Raw genomic sequence first — 21,010 nt, forward strand, 5'->3', positions numbered from 1 at the left:
ACAATATGTTTCACTTTTACACGAGAAAAGGTTTCAAAGTTGAGGACTAACAAATCAAAGGTAACGCTATCTTGAGGAATGGTTGTTGAAACACCTATGGCTCCTACATTCCAGTAGAGGATTTTTCTAATGTAATCCGTAGCCCCCACTGAATAATGCAGGTGATCTACACTAGGTTACTAGTGTAGCTTCTAAGCTAGTTGCAAGGCACGCTAATGATTGCAGAGCAAATACACTGTTCAATCCATTCATCATCATCATCATCATCATTCAGATCATAAATTGATCTTGTGTTTTGATTTGGTATGGCTAAAAACATAAAACACAACCCTCCAGACTCTTTGTATACAATGCTTGATTCTCATTACAACATCACTGCACAAGGCATCAACATTTGGAGAAATCCAAAGCTTGATTTAAGTTATGTTTGCAGAGCTACGATTGAACAATTACTGTTCAGGAAGGTACTTAGCTAAAAATCAATTGCACTTAATTATAAAAATCACAAAGGTATGTTGCTGTTTAGAATACCACATGTAGGACATTTAAGAGGACAGAGTGATGAGCAGGGATACCATGACTAAAAGGACAAGAGAGATAAAGGACACAGAAGCAGAACAAATACAAGATGAAAGAGATACACTGAAGAAGACAGCCACGCACAGTGAGGTGAGGTGAGGAGAGACAGGCAGAGAAAGTCTAATTCAGGACTCATGCACTAAGCTCCTCCATCATGCCACTCTGAACCAGCTGATGATGATGAGGATGATTCATACCTAAATATCTAACAGAGCTTTCCGGTTTGCATCACTGCTTAGTGTGTGTATGTGTGTGTGTGTGAGAAAGAGAGACGGGGGGGGTGGGGTGGGCTTTAGGCTAGCTGATGAAACGAGGTCACAGGACTGCAGTGAATGGCTTCGTCCACAAAGCACAGTGAGTCACTGGTGTGTTTATCTGGTACTAACTAATCACAGGTAGCCTGATGTCACATCAGTTACATCAGCACATGTGACAACGGTAATCAGGGCACATCAGCCTGGTATCATACACACACATACAAATCCGGAGATTTACTGTAACATCAGGCACGTGGACAGCTGACACAGAACCTCGACCAGCTTCAGGATTTGCTCTGGAGTTGACCTTTGACCTCTCTGCCTCCTGGCATGGATTGCACACATCATCATTGCTGGATGAGTATTCAAAAACGTTTGTGTAAACACACACAGTTCGGGACATTAAAGAAAGAGCCACATCATCCCTGAACCAGTTTGCCATAGGGCTTTCATTTAGCTCTAAGAAAGAATATCTGCAGCAATTATCCTGTGACTGTGTTTCACCTCTCAGGGCTTCTCCTGGTGTTCCACAAGGAAATACCCTGCTGTTCTGGGACAGAGAGAGAGAGAGAGAGAGAGAGAGAGAGGTTGTCCTGTTCTGGGCTATACTGCTGTCTAAATGGGTTAGACATTTCTGTGTGTGCATGTGTGTGTAGAAGAGCGTCAGAGTTGTTAAGAGCTGGTTTATAGGCTAGGCTTGCTTTGTGTATGTACAGTTAGATTAGGCTGCAGTGTGACATTGGATTTTTGCTATAAAAAAACAGCAACCTGCATCACCTACCTGGTCTATCTTGGCAAATATTCACAGCAACACCACAATGTTACTTGTTGAATTTGTAAAATCTTCACGTTCTGCTCCTGCTGACAAGATTTAGCAGTGAGAGCACTTAAAGCTGTTTCTGTTTCAAAGAGCTGATCTCAGACACTGAAAATCTTGTATACATTTTGATCTATGATTATTTATAAAGGTATATGTTAGCTGGCTATCAATAAACATCATGTAGTGTAAAGTAGAAAAGTAAAAGAGTGTAATGGGTGAAGCAAAGATTGTCTGCATATGGTAAACAAAGGTCTTTTGGAATAGATCAGAGAACACTGACGTTTAATTCTTCCTTTATTCAAAGTATTTTAACTTTCATTTATTTGCTGCTTTACTTCCCTTTGTCAAAGGACAAGAACTGATTGCAAAGTGTTGTTAAGCTCGGCTCTAAGATGACTGGCAAAACACAAGATCCCTTGCACAGCTTAATCACTGACCCTACATATTCCCAATTGCTGAACATGTATATGTGTTTTTAGACTGCTTTTATGTGTTTTAATTATTCAATATAAATATAAATATAAATATGTATTCATGTTTGCTTGTCTCTTTTTTTTTGTTATTGAAAGCAGCATGGTATAAAAAATACTTTTTATTGGCGCTCTGGAACAATAGCATGAATCCAACTTTTTAATGGAGTCACTTTTTTTAGCCATGCTAGTGGGATGATAATGTTGGTTGGTTAGTGGTCCCCCACAGTTAAGATCCAGTTAGGTTTAAAAAAGGATTGTGGTTTGGGTTACAATAAGTACTCTCTTAAGGTTAGAGGACCTTTGTTGTCATGGTTTCCTATGGGAAAGTCCTGTATTTTGTCCATCATAATTACTACAGCTGCCAGAGGGCACCTAACAATAAAACATAACTATGGGTCATAATAAGGTGCTCGCAAAGTCAACCTATGGGATCTTTTTTTTTTACACGAGGACAGTCTCGAAATATCTCAACAACTATTGCACTGATTGACATGTAATGTGGTACACAGTCATGATCCCTTCAGGATGAAGTAGGATAACTTTGGACATCTTTTAACTTCCCTCTACCACTAACATCAGGTCAAAAATTTAATTTATCCAATACTTTTAAGCAAACACTTGCAAAAACTAATGGCTTTTTCATCACCCTGCTGTAGTTTGCATTAGTGCTAATGGTCAAATGTACACTAAATTAAGATGTGTTACCATTTGACTCAACGCACCACTGTGCCAGTAGCCTCACAGAGCTGCTATATGGCTATGGAGTCTTGTTTTCCTCTCTGCTACCCTGACTGAACTCATGAAATAAGTTCATTCAAGTACTTTTTGTATTGAGATCTGGGTTTATCTGCTTTAAGCATGCAGAAAGTGGCACCCTACTTTAAACAAGGACACTCTGTCCCTCCCCAAAAATAATTCAAGGCCCCCCCTGTGCATGAGCTTCTGCCCTCCAAATATCCCAGCACAATCCTTCTAAGTATAGATTAGCTTAAGTTTTACAGTCTTTACACCTGCCAGAGTATCTTTATTTCTGTTTTTGGATGTTTAAACCCTGTCAGATCCACCTGTGGCTTCAATAACAACTCTTGTTTTCAATGCAAAGTTGTTCACACCCACAGAACTAGATTTTAAATTCTGGTGGAGACCACAGAGTTTGTAAAGATAGTATGTCAGGGTGAATTTTAGAGAAATGTGTATGAAGTTAACACAATTGAAAGAAACTGAAAACAGTGACTGTCACAGAATGAGACAAAGAGAGACACTAGACATCCAACATCCAACCAACACACTGACAGAGAAGGAAACAACTTTACGGGACAATGAACAGTCAAACAGGTAACAGATACCAGGCAAAACAAATGAAAAACAGTCTGAAATAAACTGCTGGCATATTATCAAGTAATTTTACCACAGAGTTCACAGGAAACGTGGTTGTAAACTAGAGAAATACAGCTGCCATGAGATTAACACTAGAGCTGACCACTTGCAATAACAGTACTGTATAAGAGTATCACAATTAATTTAAAAATTAAACCTTGAATACTACAGTTGTAGAAAAATCTTCCAGAAATGATTGGCCTAGGCAGCCCATTAGCTCCTAATATTTTTGACTTAGGGTTTGGTCAGGTTTGAAGAACGGGCAAAGCTGGAAAGTTCACCAGTGGTACAGCACACCACAGTGTCTCCTTTCTGTATATGAATGTGTTGTGTTTAACACGCAAGAAGCAGTATGTAAATAGGACAGCTTTATTATTGGTAGTGCCTTGACATAGCTAGCTAGCATGTTTCCACTAGCTTCAAGGGTTTGTGCTAAGCTTAGCAAAATTCCACCTTTAGAGATAAAATAATGAGTAACCTATTTAAAATCATTATCTATCCCTGGTGCTCGTCTGCCATACAAGCCAACTTTCTGAACCACTAGTGTTTAATCATTCATGCATGACAAAGGACTTCCAGGTGGATACAAAAAAGCAAATCTTCTTTTGGAAATGGTTCGTTTATGTTTGTTTCACTACTCCAGGTGAGATCAAATTCATATTATTCCTGAGACAAGTACTACCAAGGTCAGTTAAAAAAAAAAAAAAAAACTTTCTCTCCTCAGGCTCCCAAAGAGGTACTACTATAATATGATTTTAAAAAATTAGAGCTGCTCTAGCAAGTGGAATATAAATATTCATGACATGTTTGTTTGAGGCTTTGCATTCAAATAAAGTGATAGTATCCATGCATTCTAAATGTTTCTTTAATGAAGACTGCTCTGACATAGAAATATTAGCATGTTCATCCACTGACAGCAGTTTACTCAAAATCAAAGCTGACTCTGGACAGAATACTTTGCCCTGATGTTTAAAACACTCATACATTTTCAATCCATCACTTTCTGTGGACAGAAACATCCTAATACCAGAATTTCATTAAGGAAAATCCAGTGTCTTAGTCAGCCACAGGAATGGGTGGTGACTGGACTGCACTAGTTTACCAAATGAATTCCTTACAACAGAATTAAGTTGAATTTAACCAAAACATGGCAAGTGTATACACAGATAAATCTCCGGTGATATGGACGTGAATGTTTAACTGTGAAAGCAATATTACACAAATTTTAATCTAACATTCTATTGTAGGCACAACTTAAAGCAGTAATCAGACAAATATTCCTGTTTTCTTTCTGTTTGAGATTTACATGAGAGTGATACTACCTTTCCTAAATATGAATTTAGCAGCCAGTTAGCTAAGCTTAGCATAAAGCCTGGAAACAGGGGGAAACTGCTGGCATTGCTCTGTCTTAAGGTAAAAAAAAAAAAAAAATTCTGTTATCTGTCAACTGGCACTTCTAAAGCTCACCAATCAACACATTATATGTTGTTTAATTGGTACAAAAATATGTGGTTATTTTCAACTTAGAAATCTCCACTAGTTCCCTGCCAACCTAATGACAATGACAAGACTTCAGGAGGTTATTACAAGCAACCCCAAAAATAGACCAGTGCGTGAAAACCACACTATAAAACCACAACTTATTATTTTTACGCTTTTGTTCTGTTATGGATAAAATAAAGAAGATGCAAAGTGTTAACAAAACAAAGTGCTAGCCACTCCCAGTCATTAATGTGTATAAGCACATGCTGTTTCTATTATATTTAGGCATATGTAAACATGTGACAAAGCTGTGGTCTACCCATCAGGCATGGTGTAGTGATATATGACAGTCTGTTCTCTTTAGTCTCTTAAGCGTTACAGTGGGTTACAGGTGTGTTACAACGGGAGAGATATGTCAACTGTGTGACTGATATGTTCTTTACCTTCTGTGTCACTTTTCCTTCTGTCTTTATCTCTTACTTTCTTTTTGTGTGTGACTTATCAATAGTGTGAGATGAGTTAGGTGAGCAGCTGTAGCACTCTGGTCATACTGCCCTCAGCAGAAGACTGTCATCACACCTAATAGGATTGGATCTTCACTGATTCAGCTCATGTATCCTCTTGCATGCACACTCTACAAACACAGGCATGTTCAGCAGCTGCATTCACATTGTACACAAGTAAGCTTATAAGCATATAAGGAGGAGCAGGTTTGAGTGTGTGTGTGTGTGTGTGTGTGTGTGTGTGTGTGTGTGTGTGTGTGTGTGCGTCTAGTTCAGCCTCTCTGCTGTCTCAGGCTGCCTGCCAGCATTGTTGGCATAATGCGGAAATCTCTCTCTCTCTCTCTCTCTCTCTCTCTCTCTCTCTCCTCTCTCTCTTTCTCCCTCTCTTCTCCTCTTAGTGTCCGACTCTCTCTCTCTCTTTATCTTACCTTTTCTGCCTCACTCTTATTCTCTTTTCTCTCTTAATTCCACTTTACAGTCTCTTCATCTCTTTCCTCTTTTTTATCTCCCGTATTTCTTTGTCGCTCTCTTGTGTTAGGTGTGTTTCGCCATTTTAGCAAACTCAACCATCTAAGCCTTGATACCTGTAGTAAACAGGTGATCTACTCCTGAATACACGCAAACAGGATCCAAACCTCCCCTCTACACATGCAAAATATACACATACTATACATATACTGTGCATAAGTTACAGTTATTGAAAATAATGTCAGTGTGCAACATCACTGATTTGTTCCAAGGTCAACTGTTCATTCTAATGGTAAACCTAACCTCTTTTCAGACAACCACTTCACTCACTAAACACAGTAACACTAATCCACTGTCTGAGGCTGCCTTCACTCTGCAGCCATTTATCCCAATTGTTGCTCACATCTCTCTTTCTCCGCACTGTACCTGTTGTACAACATAACCCAGTAGAGACAAAATTGGTGCTGTGAGGCTGGGTGTCTTCCTGGAAAACACTGAAGTTATAGTATCTGCTCGCTTTCCGTTGTTGAGTGTTACAAATTCAAGTTACAGATTTAGGATTATTCTAGCTGCAGGGTTAACACCATGATATAACAAAGTAACAAGTAAAAATAAAATCTAAGTTCTCGCAAACCAAGGCTGGTCAGACAAAAAAAAAAAAAGACTACAAAATTCCTAAATGGAGGAAAAAATCATATCAGAGTTCTAAGCCACATATATACAGTATATATGTGTCCAAGGACATTCAGGATAATTTTCTTGTAGAAGAATACATTTTCAGAATTTGTAAAGTTTGTCTTAGAGCTGTAATCTGTATTACACACCTGCCAATGACACCTTAAACAAACAGTTTGGTATTTTTTTTTTTTTGGTATTTATTTGGTATTTATTTCACTTTCTTGCCAAAAGTTAGATGAGAAGACCTAAATCACTCTCATTTCTGTCTGTTAAGTATGTACCTAGAGCTAGGAGACAGTTAGTTTAGCTTTGCTATACTGGAGGCAGGGGATAACAGCTAACTACCCATAAAACCACAACTTGTGTGTGTTTACATTTCTGTTTACAAGCCTGGTTCTCTAACCTTAGACCACAACTTGTGTGTGCGTCTTAAAAAAACATACATCACATCAGATTACTTTTCTCAGATTTTAGACCTTTCAGGGTGTTTGGTATGGTGTCAGGGAAATACTGCTTAAATCCATTCCAGCCACTGAAGAACTAAGACAGACATTTACTGATGACCCTCTGTATTACTTTTCAGAATGGACTGAAACAAATAATCTTTTACAGGATATAAATTTAACTGTGTAATAGGATTCATACAAATTGCCTTACTCAGTTTGTATCTCTGGAGTAATCTGAATGGTGTAATGTTATCCAAACTGTTTGTATTGATTCTAATTTTTTATCTAACCCTTGCTGTACAACGTCAATCTACAAATTACATTTGAAAAACAGCAGCTACTGCCGTGGAACCACTGTATCCGTGGTCCTATAACCTCAATCCCATAAACAACAAGGTCTGGGACCAAAATGGGTCATAGGCCTACTTCTGATGGGTCTCCACATGACAAGAGTATCAATGTGTATCCATGACTACAGGTCCCAGGACAGCTAATTAATTTCAGCTTTCAGTCCTGGGCTGAAAAACAAAAATTCTTGCTTTATATTCCTGTCCAAAAGTTTTTTGCTGCTGTAAAGAAGGTCAGGGCACGCCCATTAACATCATAACCCCAACTGTGCTCATTGTTTTAGTTGAATGAGCAGAGTTATAATGAGAGCAGGTTCTCATTTCCATTCAGCCGAGCAGCTTCATCAGAGTCTTAACAGCTCCAGACGGTCTCGCTTCGCTTGCTGTTTCACTTGTACCATAACCTCCTTAACCCTACTTTCACCTTAACCTTAATCCTGTTCTTAATCTGTCATTGATCTCAATTATAATGTGAAATAGGGCCATCCACAAGTGTTTACAGGCAGAGCCATCTTCCCCAATGATTCAGATAAATACAAGTCATCAGTGGGGTGTGGACACTGGTATAACACACAAACAGAGATAAGAGAGAAAGAGAGATAATGAGATGGAGTGTTAGAGTTGTAGAGAAAGAGATAAGGGGATAGTCATGTGACCCTGAGTCTGTAAATTACATGAAGCCACAGTGTAATTAGCATTAGTGAAAGAGTCACAAACAGCAACAGTGAAGAAATGGTTTGATTGCTCATAAATACTGATTATGGCAGGTGAGGTGCTGACAGTTGAATGGCAGCAGTGGGAACATATACAGTATGATCAGACTGTATCAGTGCTTCAAAAGAATTAACAGGCACACCCTGTCCAAGCTGTACAGGTCATCATAGATGACTTATAGCAATAACAACTGCTAAACCAAGCTATTTCTTTTCACCGATCACTACTGCAACTTCAGTATCATCAATGGGAAAAACAGAATAAGACCCCACTCCAAACAAAAAATGGCTAACATGAGTTAAATGTCAGGCTGAATGAATGACGTAAAATGAAATACTAATTCAGTCCAAATTATCAAACCAATTCAAACAATAATTTCAATCTCACATTTCATATGCTTCCTCAGTGCCGTGTGTTCTTTGAAGCAAGTCTCTAAAAACTTGGTTTTCAGAATTTCTCTATGATAATAACTATTAACTTAGCACCAATCAAAAGTTAAAGTTCAGAAAAAGTTACTGACTTAGTTATTACTCATTAAGAGTGCAACAATGAAAAACTCTCATTCAATGGACTCATTCACAAAACACCATAAAGCCATTACCTTGACAGAGCAATCTCAGCCTTCTGTCGAGCGATGTCGGCTGCCTTCTGTGCTCCCTCCACAGCTCGGTCCACCTTCTCTCTGATCTTACTAGCCCGCAGGGGGATCAGGTTCTTTCTCTTCCCGCTGACCAGGATGTTCTGCTTGTACTTCCCTTCCTCTTTCGTTCCATCAGGAAACGTGGTGCAACCGTAGCCATGGCGCTTGTTGCTGAGCCATTCCCCCTCATACTGCAGCCCATCGGAACGCTGACTCACACCGAATCCCGTCCGTTTGTCGTTCTTCCACTCTCCACAGTAGGTTTCTGTTGCCGTGGCATCCACATCATCGTCAGCAACAGCCAACTCTGCATCTGCATCTCCGAGACTAGAAAGGTGAAAGGTTACATTGGTTTGGCTGGCGTACTCAATCGAGTATAACAAGCTTTGAGAAGAACCACAACAAGTTTGGCTGACAGGTACTTTAGGAGAACTCTACCACCACCTGCCCATCACTTCTGTGCAGCATCCCTGCCAATAGCATCGGTTGCCACATGAGGTCAGTGAGTCCAGGATTTGCTTTTGTCTTTTGTACCAAACCTGGCAACTTCACTGATACAAATGGATCTAAAATTGATATTAATCTTTAAGGACATTTTCCAAAATGTTGAACTATTTATGAATAATTCTACAGAGCACAACATCCAGACGTAAGAGTAAACATCTATGTCAATCAGAGATTCAGGATCAAATCCAAGAATTCAGGCTTGCAAGTTGCCTCTTTATTTTTCACTGGCCAAGTGTAAGATTTACCACTAAGATATGCTTATAATTCTCATGATATGCACTATAAAATGATTTAAAAAAAAAAAAACTAACACATCTGTTAGTAAGTGATTTATTGTAATTCATTACATTAAAATGAATTATAAATGATGTATCATATCTTGTATTCATACATGAACACTTACATGAAGTTTTCTATACATGTCTACAGCAGCAAAACAGAAAGAAATCTAGAAGTTTCTCTCTTTTTCAGCCTCACTAATAATTAGTCAGACCTGATAAGCTGCTGTCAGCTTGGCCAACAGACAGGTTAAGAGCTGCTGGCACTTGTCATTGAGTAATTGGCGCCTTTAAAAATAAGCCACCTCAATTCAGTATACCTGGAATTCGACACTGAGCATTTCCAACGGTACACGATTGACTGACCACATTAGACTCAAATAAGCCTGTGGTTTATATGCTGAAATAAACAGCCTTTTACTTTTCATTTGTGAGTCAGATGCACCACTAGGACATCATCTCTCTGAACGTCTCTGATCTGGTGTGTCCAATATGATTGGTCAAAAAATATCAAAATGGAAAACAGCAGAGCAGAGAGACAAAGATAACAGGCTTATCACTGCGTGACACAACATAAAACCAGGATTTTTTTTTTTTTTTTTTACCAGGCACTGAGCCAGCTGACCAGTAAACTGACTTTCTGACCTATAGGCCACTTTGGACTGCATGCCAATCCACTTGAAAAATACTTAAGTAGGTCAATCGCTTGTTGTTGCCTTGAATCTATGTCCTCCAGATGAAGGACAGTTCCCTTTCATAGTACAGTTCATCCTTCCTTGTCCTCACACTCCACCTTTCTCCCTACTTTCTTTCATTTTATTACCTCATGACACTGTTCTCATGACACACTCCTCTCTGAAGGCTCCTCTTATGTAACTAGCTTGTTCTTTATACTTCTTTCACTCATTTTCAAAGGGACAGCGTAAAGAGTGCAAAGTCAGCCAGTAGAGTATGTAGTGTTCCAAAGTCAAACAAAATGGCCTTGAAACTGTGATATGTATCCATGCTTTAACATGTTTCTGCATAAAACAAGGTGCTGGGGCCTAAGAGACTTGATTACTTGAAGACTTGAGGAAGAGGGAGCTGGGTTGTCCTAAACTGGATGGAAATTCTCTATGTGATGCTGAGTACAAATTTTGTTCATCGCAGAACAAGGCAGGGTTTTGACTCAAACAGTCAAGAATGTCATATTGGATGATTCTGCAAAAATCTTTTATCACAACGATTTTATATGTCCAAAGCTGATCCATCCATCCATCCATTATCTATACGTCTTATCTGTTAAGGGTTGCAGGGGGGCTGGAGCCTATCCCAGCTGACATTGGGTGAGAGGTGGGGTACACCCTGGAAAAATCGCCAGTTCATCACAGGGCCAACATAGACAAACAACCAGTCACACTCACAGTTACACCGAGGGGCAATTTAGAGTCACCAGTTAACCTAACCTGCATGTCTTTGGACTGTGGACGCAGGCACAGGGAGAACATGCAAACTCCACACAGAAAAACCCAACAAGCCCAGCTCAAACCCAGAACGTACTTGCTGTGAGGCGACAGTGCTAACCACTGCACCACCGTGCCGCTGGTAAAAAGGCTGTGGTTTCCTGCAAAGTCAGACTTTCTAAACTCGCAGTACTCCAAGCTCTGACACTGAATGTTGGCATGAGAGGTAAACAGTAAGGTAGTGAATCATCCATGGACATTACACGATACAGAGCTTGAAAAATGTTTTTTCCAATTCATTGTATTCTTGTTATTTTCTTCTAGACCAGCAGTTTGAAGACAACATCACTTACTAGTAGACCATACTGCTACCTGACCTGGAGTAGAGTGAGTCCAACCCCACCCCCTTCATCATCTTCTCCTGTTATTACCTGATAGTAGAGTTGATATCAGATGCAGCAGAGGACACAGTACTCATCCCAGCCTCGCTCCTGAATGAGCTCTGTTTAGATCTCTGTGAGGCCAGAGAGCTCCTAGACTCTGATTTCCTTAGCTTGAGCCCAGACAGGATGGACCTCCTGAACAGCCCGCCTTTCCTCTTCCCCTTCAGCAGCTCAGCCTCGCTGTGTGCCATCAACACAAAACCTCCACGAGACACTGCGGGGCTGCTCCCGCTGCTTCCTGTGCTGCACATAGAGACGCTGGTGGTCAGAGTGCCAGGAACGGGAGGAGGACAAGGAACCACCGCTCCGGTCCGGTCCAGCAGAGCGGTACCATTGCTGTGCTCAGAACCAGAGCGGAGAGAGTTTATGGAGGTACGGAGCGGAGAGCGGATGACGGCCGCCATGCCGTATGGGACACTCTGACGAACCCCGTAGCCATGCCGCATCCCACCAACCCACTGACCCTGAAATGTTCCTGGAAAAAAGAGAGGAAGAAATTTAATACAGATTCTGAATAATATTTTATTGTTTTTTCCATTAATACTATATGTATTAAATGGTTCCCAATAGTCTATTCTCCACATCTCGTAGCTTTCCTCTTGGTTACAGTCCGTTTATAGAGGCCATTTAGTAGGCCTCCCATGACATCGGCATTTCCCTGTCATTTGATTGGATGGTCAGCAAATGTCTATAGCTACAACCACAACCTAAAACATCTTATAGACTTACTAGCTGTTTTTTCAACCCACAGTCGCTCAATGACTGTTGTAGAGGTTATCTGTGCGTCTCAGTTCCTTTTCTATCATCATGGAGGCTAACACTGATAGTCGAGTCTGCCCAGTTGAATTTCTTTAGCGCTTTAGGGCTCAACAGAAGCAGTTTTTTATTTTTTAGTTCTACAAATAATCATCAGTTTCTGTGAGTAAAATGCTTTTTATCTTTATTTTATTGTTTATGTCATTTTATGAGTGAATATTGATGCTTGTGTGTGGCTCAGCTGTGGCTGCAGTGTTTAGAGACCTATTAAATTGTGTTCATTGGGTTTTTATAGCATTGCTTCAGTAATGGCATTTATTCTGGCTACATGACATGTCTGTCTGTGATGCAGTATACTGCTTTTCTGTATATTATTGATGGTTTCTATAGCCGTGACATCATGACGGTATTAAGAGGTAGGTACAAAAGTAGTACAAAAACCACAATAAGTTCTTTGTCACTAAGAGAGCAGCAAGTGAGTGTAGGGGTAAGTGTTGGGGAACACAAAGGCAGAGCAATATTTCCACACAATTTGCTGAATTTGATATTGTTAATCATTTGCACAACTCCACTGATTGGACATTTGAGAAAAGTTACCACCACTTTCATACGGATAAATTAATGCAAACTTTGTAATCTACACAACTTCAAAAGGGAGACAAACCTGCTGGTACCCTGGTGTTTTGCTAAGACGTCTCTGTTAGCCAGTTAGAGAAACAGTCCTCCAATCAGAGCTTACGGAATGTTATCCTCCTACATAGTCAGACTCCGACCTGGCTGCACCCATGGAAAGTAGCAACGGAATAATGCTGATAAGTACGGATGAGATCAGCCTACATACAGAAATAACTTCTTTCAAATGAATATACATCTTTGATCAATGTAAAGAACATTTAATTGCTATTTTTTCCTCCCTACTTACTGCTAGTGCAGATTTCATGCCAGCGGCCTAGTGGCAGGATCATTAGTTATGACAACCCAGAACAGTGAGAAGGTAATAAGTTGAGGAGTAGTACTGGGAGTGGCTTCCTCTTGCCACTCCATCCATCCCCATTCATTCACAACATGTCTGCACTACCCGCACTCACTGCTGCATAATAGTCCTTACATCTCCGTATTGCCAAAAAGTAGGGCATCTGAGTGTGTGTGTGTGTTTCCGTCATTCCTCTCTCTCTCTCTCACACACACACACACACACTCAAACGGAAGTGTGTGTTCCAATTGGAGTGCAAGTGATCCATCCCGCCTGCCCGTACCTCTGATGTAACAGCACTCTGATTCATTCTGTAGCAAACGCATTCGCTCTAACCAAACTACATGACCATATAAGGACTGCAACCACATTCTCCTTCTCTCTCGCAAACACACACAAACATTTCCCTTGTGGGCTCAAGTGTCAGTGAAGTGGGAAGTGCTGAATGAAGCCAATCGCATGAGCCAATCGTGCTCTTGCTTACGTTCTAAGACACTCACACGGGCACAACAAGCACATGCAGTGCTTTTAAAATACTTGAAGTGGTGTTGATTCTGAACCAGCCTTTGTCATTAAGATGATATGCTGCCTCCTCATACACAGGCACGCAAACAGTAACAGTCTGTGTCATAGACAGCTGGCCAGCACATCTGGCCAGGCCTTTGTAATCATGTCAGTACACAGCTGTACGACCATATGACAGAAAGATCAAAGAACACACATGCACACTCACAAACAAACACCTGTGCAACAGCGCAGCGAGATTACCATTTCATTAAATGGCCGCCAGCATGCTTGAGCAGGAGACTGAGAAGGGGACAACATAAGAGACAGTCCAGTGTATACAGAGATCGAGAGAGCATCACCTGTGTTTCTGTATGAGAGTGTTTGTGGTGACAGTGGAGAAGAGAGGTAAAATCATCATTTATGTAGATGAGAATGCAGAAAAGTTTATCTTTACAACGAGAAACACTCTACTGTACTACACAAAAGGGCTGAAAGTGACAAGTATGCATACAAAAAATATTGATTTTTAAGGGGGGTTTGATGTACTGTACTCTCCCACAATGCAGTGCACAACAGAAATGGAAGAGCTGCTCACATCTGGAAAAAATATTAAGCAAAAACTAAACTATGAATTGTGGTGAAAGAGCGCCATAAAAACCCCAGAGAGTGAAAACAACCAAATATTTGTGTAAAGCATTTTGCATTCTCTTTTTGTGTTTCACATCTGTGCAGCAAATATGAAGCAGGAGCTAGGAGACAGTTAGCTTAGCTTAGCCGAACAACAGAAAACAGGGCTAACTTGGCTTTGTCCAAAGGCAACAAAGTCCACAAGACCTGCAGCTGTAAATCTCATTACGTATTTTACAGGAGGGTTGTGGGACTATTTTCTGATGTCTTGTTATCACTGAAGTTGCCAACCAGTGGAGAATCCTGGAAGTCATCGCTCCTGGCACAGAAATAACCAGGCCAGTAACCTACATATAGTGTTGTTACCTTTGAATATAGCCAGGCTAGCCAGCCCATGGATGTAACTCTATCTACCGTACAGACATGAGAGTCATATCAGTCTTCCCATGTGACTCTCAGAAAGAATGTATTTCCCAAAATGATGAACTGTCCCTGTAACACTTTGTAACATTTTGATTTGTTGTATTATTATGTCATTTCTTGTTACTATTAAACCGTCAAGTATGTGGATCTCTAGTATATTAACTGCAAAAGCAGTATACTATAAAGATCAGCATCTCTTTGAGTATATACTGTATGTATTTAGCATGTAGTTTGCAATTGGATCACTGCAAATGTCAATACTTTGTTAAATACTGTATGGTTGTTTTATAGCTGTCTAAAGATCATTCTAAAATAAGTAAAATACACTATTTGTGACTATTTTACAAACATTTGTCCCTCATTTGTAAACTATCCTAAGTGTTAGTCAGCACAGTGATGCTAATATTTTGCCCTCTCAATACAAATGCTGTAAAATTCACTGTAAATTGTAGAAACACTTCTCAGTGTAACACAATCCGGTTCAACAGAGGAACAAACAAACAAGCCTCCAAAATGACCATGAAGTTGAATTAACACCTCTCTAAAACTCTTGAAAGAAAAACTGAGCATTGCAACCTTCAGGAAGGCAGGACTTATTGCAGGGTTGTTGTATCAGACTGCATTAGTTTTAGCTAGGTGTTCCTGAGAAACTGGCAACTGTGTGTGAGTGAATGAATATGGTGAAGCAGTGTGTGGGTTTTTGCTTTTTCATGATTTCTTGGAAGCATATACCACCCTCAATCAGTAATGCCTGAGTAAACAAAATATTCAGTGGGGCACTACACTGCTTTTCCAGTGTCTGCCTGTCGCTCTCCATGGTGCTGAAAAATACAGTCTGTGAAGCAGGCACTAGGTAGTGACTTTCCTTTGAAATAAAACCAATTCACAGTTTTTATGTGAAATCAGTTCATGACATAGAAATCCTAGAAATCATAAGCATCTGCCAGAGTGAGGTACAGAGTTTTATACAGTCAGGTAAAAAAAAAAAAAAAAAAAACACTCTCACCTGCTCTCTGACAAGAGAGACGTGCAGATTGGGTTATCCCCGTCATGCCACATTCACTGTGAGCCTGTCACAAATGCACTGAAAAAACTGATTTCTGGATATATAAAGGCCTCAACCCCACAGGCCTACAGTTGTGGGGAGAATCCGCTTCACAACTCACATGCCAAAACGATTTCACTGATTCTGCCTTGAGGCCAACAGGAAGTGCTCTCAAATCATATGGGCCTATAACCCTGGCCGGGGCTACTGCGAGCACAAGGCAACGGCACGGAAAGAGTTTACGCAGAGAGATCAAAGCTGTGGAAACATCACAGAGGCACAGCAATTTGATCACGCGCCAACCCCCCGGCTGAATTCATAATTGTCTCTTTAACAAATGTGCGCGTCTGTTCTCTGTTTCTAGGTTAAAAACCATCTGTCTCTCAGGGTGTGTTTTACGTTCTAAGGATACAACACTGGGAGACACTTGTCAAAATCTGTAAATTCTACTTGTTTGTTTAAACTCTTTTTCTCTCTTAAAAGTATCCCCCTTTTTTTTTTTTACTGGAGTACTATTCATTATTGTGATGACAAGGCTTCACAATTCAGTCACTAGTCCCACAGCAGTCAAAGTTTGAGGCTCACGTGCTTCTATATTATTGCCTCAAAATATTCATTTGTAAGGCACAACAGCAAGAAAGAGAAAGCACTGAGCACGATGGTCTGTGTAAGAGTTGAGATTTGTTATTTTATGAATAATTAATAATGCTGATATTTTTTTCTTTATGTCTTAGATCATTTGTGCAAGCCTCAGTAGTAGTAATAATAATGATAAAGAATAAGGGACTGTTATAAATGACTGGGGTGTGGAAATGGGTTAAACCATATTATGTTAAATGTTTATTTTATTTGGACCCTCCTTTTGACTTAGAAATAAACCTGTAAAACTCTTCCCCCGACATCTCAGTTTATCAGTATTGGTACAACAACTCATCCTTACTGGCTAACAGTGGCAAACCACACAGAATTTAAAAATAATAATAAAACACTGGGATGAAAAAAACATTAAAATACTCTTAAAATACACTTTTTTAATCTTCCTCCACCAGTATTCATTTTCATACATTCCCTAAAAATCTCGAGTTTTAGAAAGGTTGCAGTATTATGACATCCCAAATGGTTCCCAAGCAGACGCTCTCATTAGTAGGTCTAGTTCACACTGTATCAGCAGCGGTGCAGGGCACACTTCCAAGATAGATATTTCAGAGTTTTCATGTTTCAGACAGCACTGCTAATCCTCACTACAAACATCAAACCACTCCCATTACATAAGCTAAAGCCTGGAGTGGGGTTATTGTGGTGGTGGAGGAGGTGCGTATTTACAATGGCTCTGAAAAAAAAACAAAAACAAAGCTCAGTGACATATCTGAACACTGGAGGTGGATCTTTGACCTCACCATTTACAGGTTATGTGTCACTATTTCTTGTCATGTGGCTATAATGTGAAATTCTTTTGGGAGAAAAGAGGTCAATCTGGTCAACTACACATTAGTGTTAGTGTGTACATGTGTACCCCTGACTACCAGTGGACTTACTGTAAAGAGCTGCATTTTGTAGTGTAAGAAAACAAAGAGATTCAGTAACAAATTTGCTGGGACAGCCCAGATAATCATCAGACAATCAGACACATCATCTGGGGAGAAAAGCAACAGTTAACGCAGGCAAAAGGAAAGAAAAGGAGAGACATATGGTAACTAAAGACAGGTAGACAAGACAAGTGACAGGCAACAAGCAATACAGACAGGCAGGATTAACAGCTGCATATCTGCCAGACACACACATGGCACACACGCTGGAAAGGCTTGCCTACAGATAAGCTAAACTACGGTCAAATCGCTGAACACTGAAAGCAAGGAAAGTCAGTTCAAAGCTAAACCTCTGCCTGTGTAAATCACTGTGTGGGACCATTATCCGTTTAAGAGATTTTGCTTGGGCCCCTTTCCTGTCTGAGTCTCTCAGATTGCCATTTGAGGATTATTTATCTGCTAAAAAAAAATCATGAAAAGACCCATGATGCTAACCCATCAAAATGTCCACATCTGTTTGTCATTTTGTAACCTACGTTTTTTGTTTTTTTTTTTCCCTGTTTTAATGACCTTTTAGTGTATTATGGTTCAGCTATTATTTGTAAACACAAACAGCTTTTTCCAAGTACAACTGGGTTGTCTTCATTTCGTATAAAATCCCTATGAAAACAAAATCTAAAAACACGACCAAGAACATCAGGTGGAAGGCCATAAAAAGCATCTGCATGAAAACAAACTCCTCATACACCTTATATATTGTACTTGATCACCTACTGTCATAGTGCCTCAACAAAGAGCAACAATTCTACTAAAAGAACAGCTAGAGCAGTTGTGCATTGCATCTACAAGTTAACCAAGTACTGAGGATGGATTTAAAGGTGACCTGTGGACCTTTTTTACAAAAAAAAACAAAAAACTCAGGGGTTCACTCACAAAAACACTGCACCATAGCACTTGCAGAGGTGCAAAACTCCACAAGGAGTTAATCTTCACATGTAACTTAAAACACTGTAAATAAGACCATCAAAAAAAAAGACAGGCATAATTACAATGATGGCCTGACTGTGAAATTTAAATTAGCAGCATGGCAGAGTAACAAGTCTGATAAGAAAAAATCAGGCAAGTAAAAGAAGCACAAAGACAACAATTAAGAATAATGTTAGGTGAAACGATAAACATAGGAAATAAACTAACCAAAGAATAAATTTGGAAAGGCAGGACCTGCACATCAGTGCTTTAACACCACAGTGGAAATGATCTACTGTTTCTCTCAGATTAAGATTCCAATACAAGGCAAGTTCAGCAACTGCACAAACTACAGAGGGATCCACACCAGGCAAAGTGCTTAACAGGATCATCTGGAACAGAGTAAAGTCAGCATTTAGCTACAGCACACTGGATTTGACAGACAGATTACTGTGTATTATGATTGAGCAATGATGGAATATAGCTTTGTGCTCTATGTCCATCTGATTAATGAAGGCATAGTTGGCGACATGGACATTACACTATTTGGAATAGGCCTATTTTTCAACATGATGATGTGTCAGTCAAGTTTGTCAACATTATTGATCACATACTCATTGATAGATAGATATATAAAGACCAGTAATGTAACAATAGTGTCTGCACCAGCTAGAAAAGACCAAGCAGTCAACCAATACAGATACATTAGTCAGGTTTCCATCTATATTTAGAGTAGATTTTCCAGGAAATCAGCAAAAGAAAATGTGAATTAATGTGCGTCTGCATCCATTGTTGTTGTGAATATTAGGAGTTGGCCATATTAAGAGAAGCAACTCAAGGCACTAAGTCTCCAGTTGGGTGCCACTAAACCAAAGCAGAAAGAGAGGGTGAAATTAAATGTATAAGGGTGCCAGTCAAGCCACACACATGTAGAGAATGTGATGGAATCTGCACTTTATGTTTGTTTCATGTATTAATTTGAGGAAGTTACCTTGTCCTCAAATTAAGACCTTGTGTTGTCACCTGCTGCTAGTTTAAGTCTCTTTAGTGGAGTGGAAGCTTGAGTGACCACACGTTGTTGCATTTTGTTTTATCATATGCAAGTTTCACCTCAGCAAGCATGAATACTTTTTTTAATTGGAGCTTTTGATATGTGCATAAAATTGGAATAGATAGAAACCTGCATGTACATCAGCAGAGTCACTGACTCCCAGGACCTAGGTACATACTGTTATGCTGAGGACATACAGCAGTGCTCATGTTTGCTGTTAGCAGGGACTTGAACCCTAGGCCCACTGGTTTGTCTGAAGCTAATGTTAAGCTAGTGTTGTACTTCACGCATCTGCAAGTATGCGAGGATCCACTAAGGTCCACGTGCTCATCAGAGCGTGTGCATGAGGCTCGGAGCGCAGACGTCTGTGTACCCTCCAATTTGTTGTGTCCGCATGGCCACTATGCTACAAGGGTACTAATTGCACATGCTGTCCTCCAAGCTCATTAGAAAACATGGTAAGAACCGCAAGGCAGTATAATAGAGGCCTTTTACTTTCCGCTTTTGCAAGTATGCGAGGGTCCGCTGTGGTCCGAGTCACATAATTTCCTGTCATCACATGGGTGTAAATGAGGCTCTGTGTGGATATCTGCATACTCCAATTTGTTGCAAAAAGTCTGCATTGCCGCTACAGTACAAGAGCACCAACTGCAAATGCACGTCCACAAGGGAGTATAACTGAGGCCTGGGATTCTGACCTCATGTCTACGTCTTGTATAAGATAATTTTGTCTTGAAAGCACGACACAATGTATTGAACATCTTGACAAGCTACTTAAAAAATGATACGCAATACTTGCAGATATAAACCAACCACATGCATAGCCGAGCGATCCAGAGGAACACGTCTTAGTTAGAGGATGACAGAAAACAGAGTGGTACTGTTAGTTGAAGAGTTTCCTCCCACACACTCAAACAGGCTGCAAATAAATTCTCTCAAATACAGTCCAAGGGAAGCAGGCTTTTGACTTCATTTGGCTTCTCGCTTCAAGTAAAAAACACCTATCGCAGTTGTGATTTTATTTAGTTGCTGGGTGCATTTAAACATGAGAAGAGACTTCAGTCAGCTTACGTAACACGGTCAGAGTTGGAATAATTACTGTGCTGATAGCGCTTAGCGAGCTAGCAAGATATGTTTATGTAGGACAACTGTAATGTTGTCGCACAGTTGCCAACAGCTGGGGGACAGGAGTGAGGTTCCAGTACACTCCTTAGCTGTCATAAGCCCCATGTCATGAAGCATCTGTCACTGGATGTGACTTGATATAAATGCTCACATTGTTTCTCTTCTCAATAACATTTTGCCTTTACATAGGGTGGAACAGGGGATTTTTAAGTCAGTGTGTGTGTGTGTGTGTGTGTGTGTTTGGCACTGTGTGTGGTGTATTAGCTAGTCAGACACAGCAATCACTGCTGGTGTAATCTTTAGCTGTTACCGCTGTTGTACACAGTGACAGTTGTAATCTCTGCCTCTCCTTTTGTGACTCACTTCATTTCTCACTAAAATGATCACTTGCTCTCTTTCTCTCTGGGTGTGAGTGTGTGTGGTTGGTAATCAGTCAGCTTAGCTCTTCATCTCAGTAAACAATTAGCCCGGAAGGCCAAGCCAGCCAATCATAGCCCAGTAGAGCCGGCTGAGCAGCCAATAGCAGCGAGGAACACTGAGTCCCCCTGTGACACGCT

At 40.2% G+C, this 21,010-nt stretch overlaps 1 protein-coding gene across 1 annotated transcript in view; it reads right to left on the reverse strand.

The window, feature by feature from the left end:
• Positions 1 to 21,010, reverse strand: part of jph3b (junctophilin 3b) — a 46,774-nt gene that overhangs the window by 19,516 nt on the left and 6,248 nt on the right. The window contains exons 2-3 of the mRNA XM_018703592.2: positions 11,443 to 11,929; positions 8,746 to 9,111 (exon numbers count right to left, since the gene is read on the reverse strand). Of these exons, the coding sequence (XP_018559108.1) occupies positions 8,746 to 9,111; positions 11,443 to 11,929 (853 nt within the window). The remainder of the gene's footprint in view (positions 1 to 8,745; positions 9,112 to 11,442; positions 11,930 to 21,010) is intronic.

Source organism: Lates calcarifer, linkage group LG10, assembly GCF_001640805.2.
Source record: "Lates calcarifer isolate ASB-BC8 linkage group LG10, TLL_Latcal_v3, whole genome shotgun sequence".
In the NCBI taxonomy this organism is placed as follows: domain Eukaryota; kingdom Metazoa; phylum Chordata; class Actinopteri; family Centropomidae; genus Lates; species Lates calcarifer.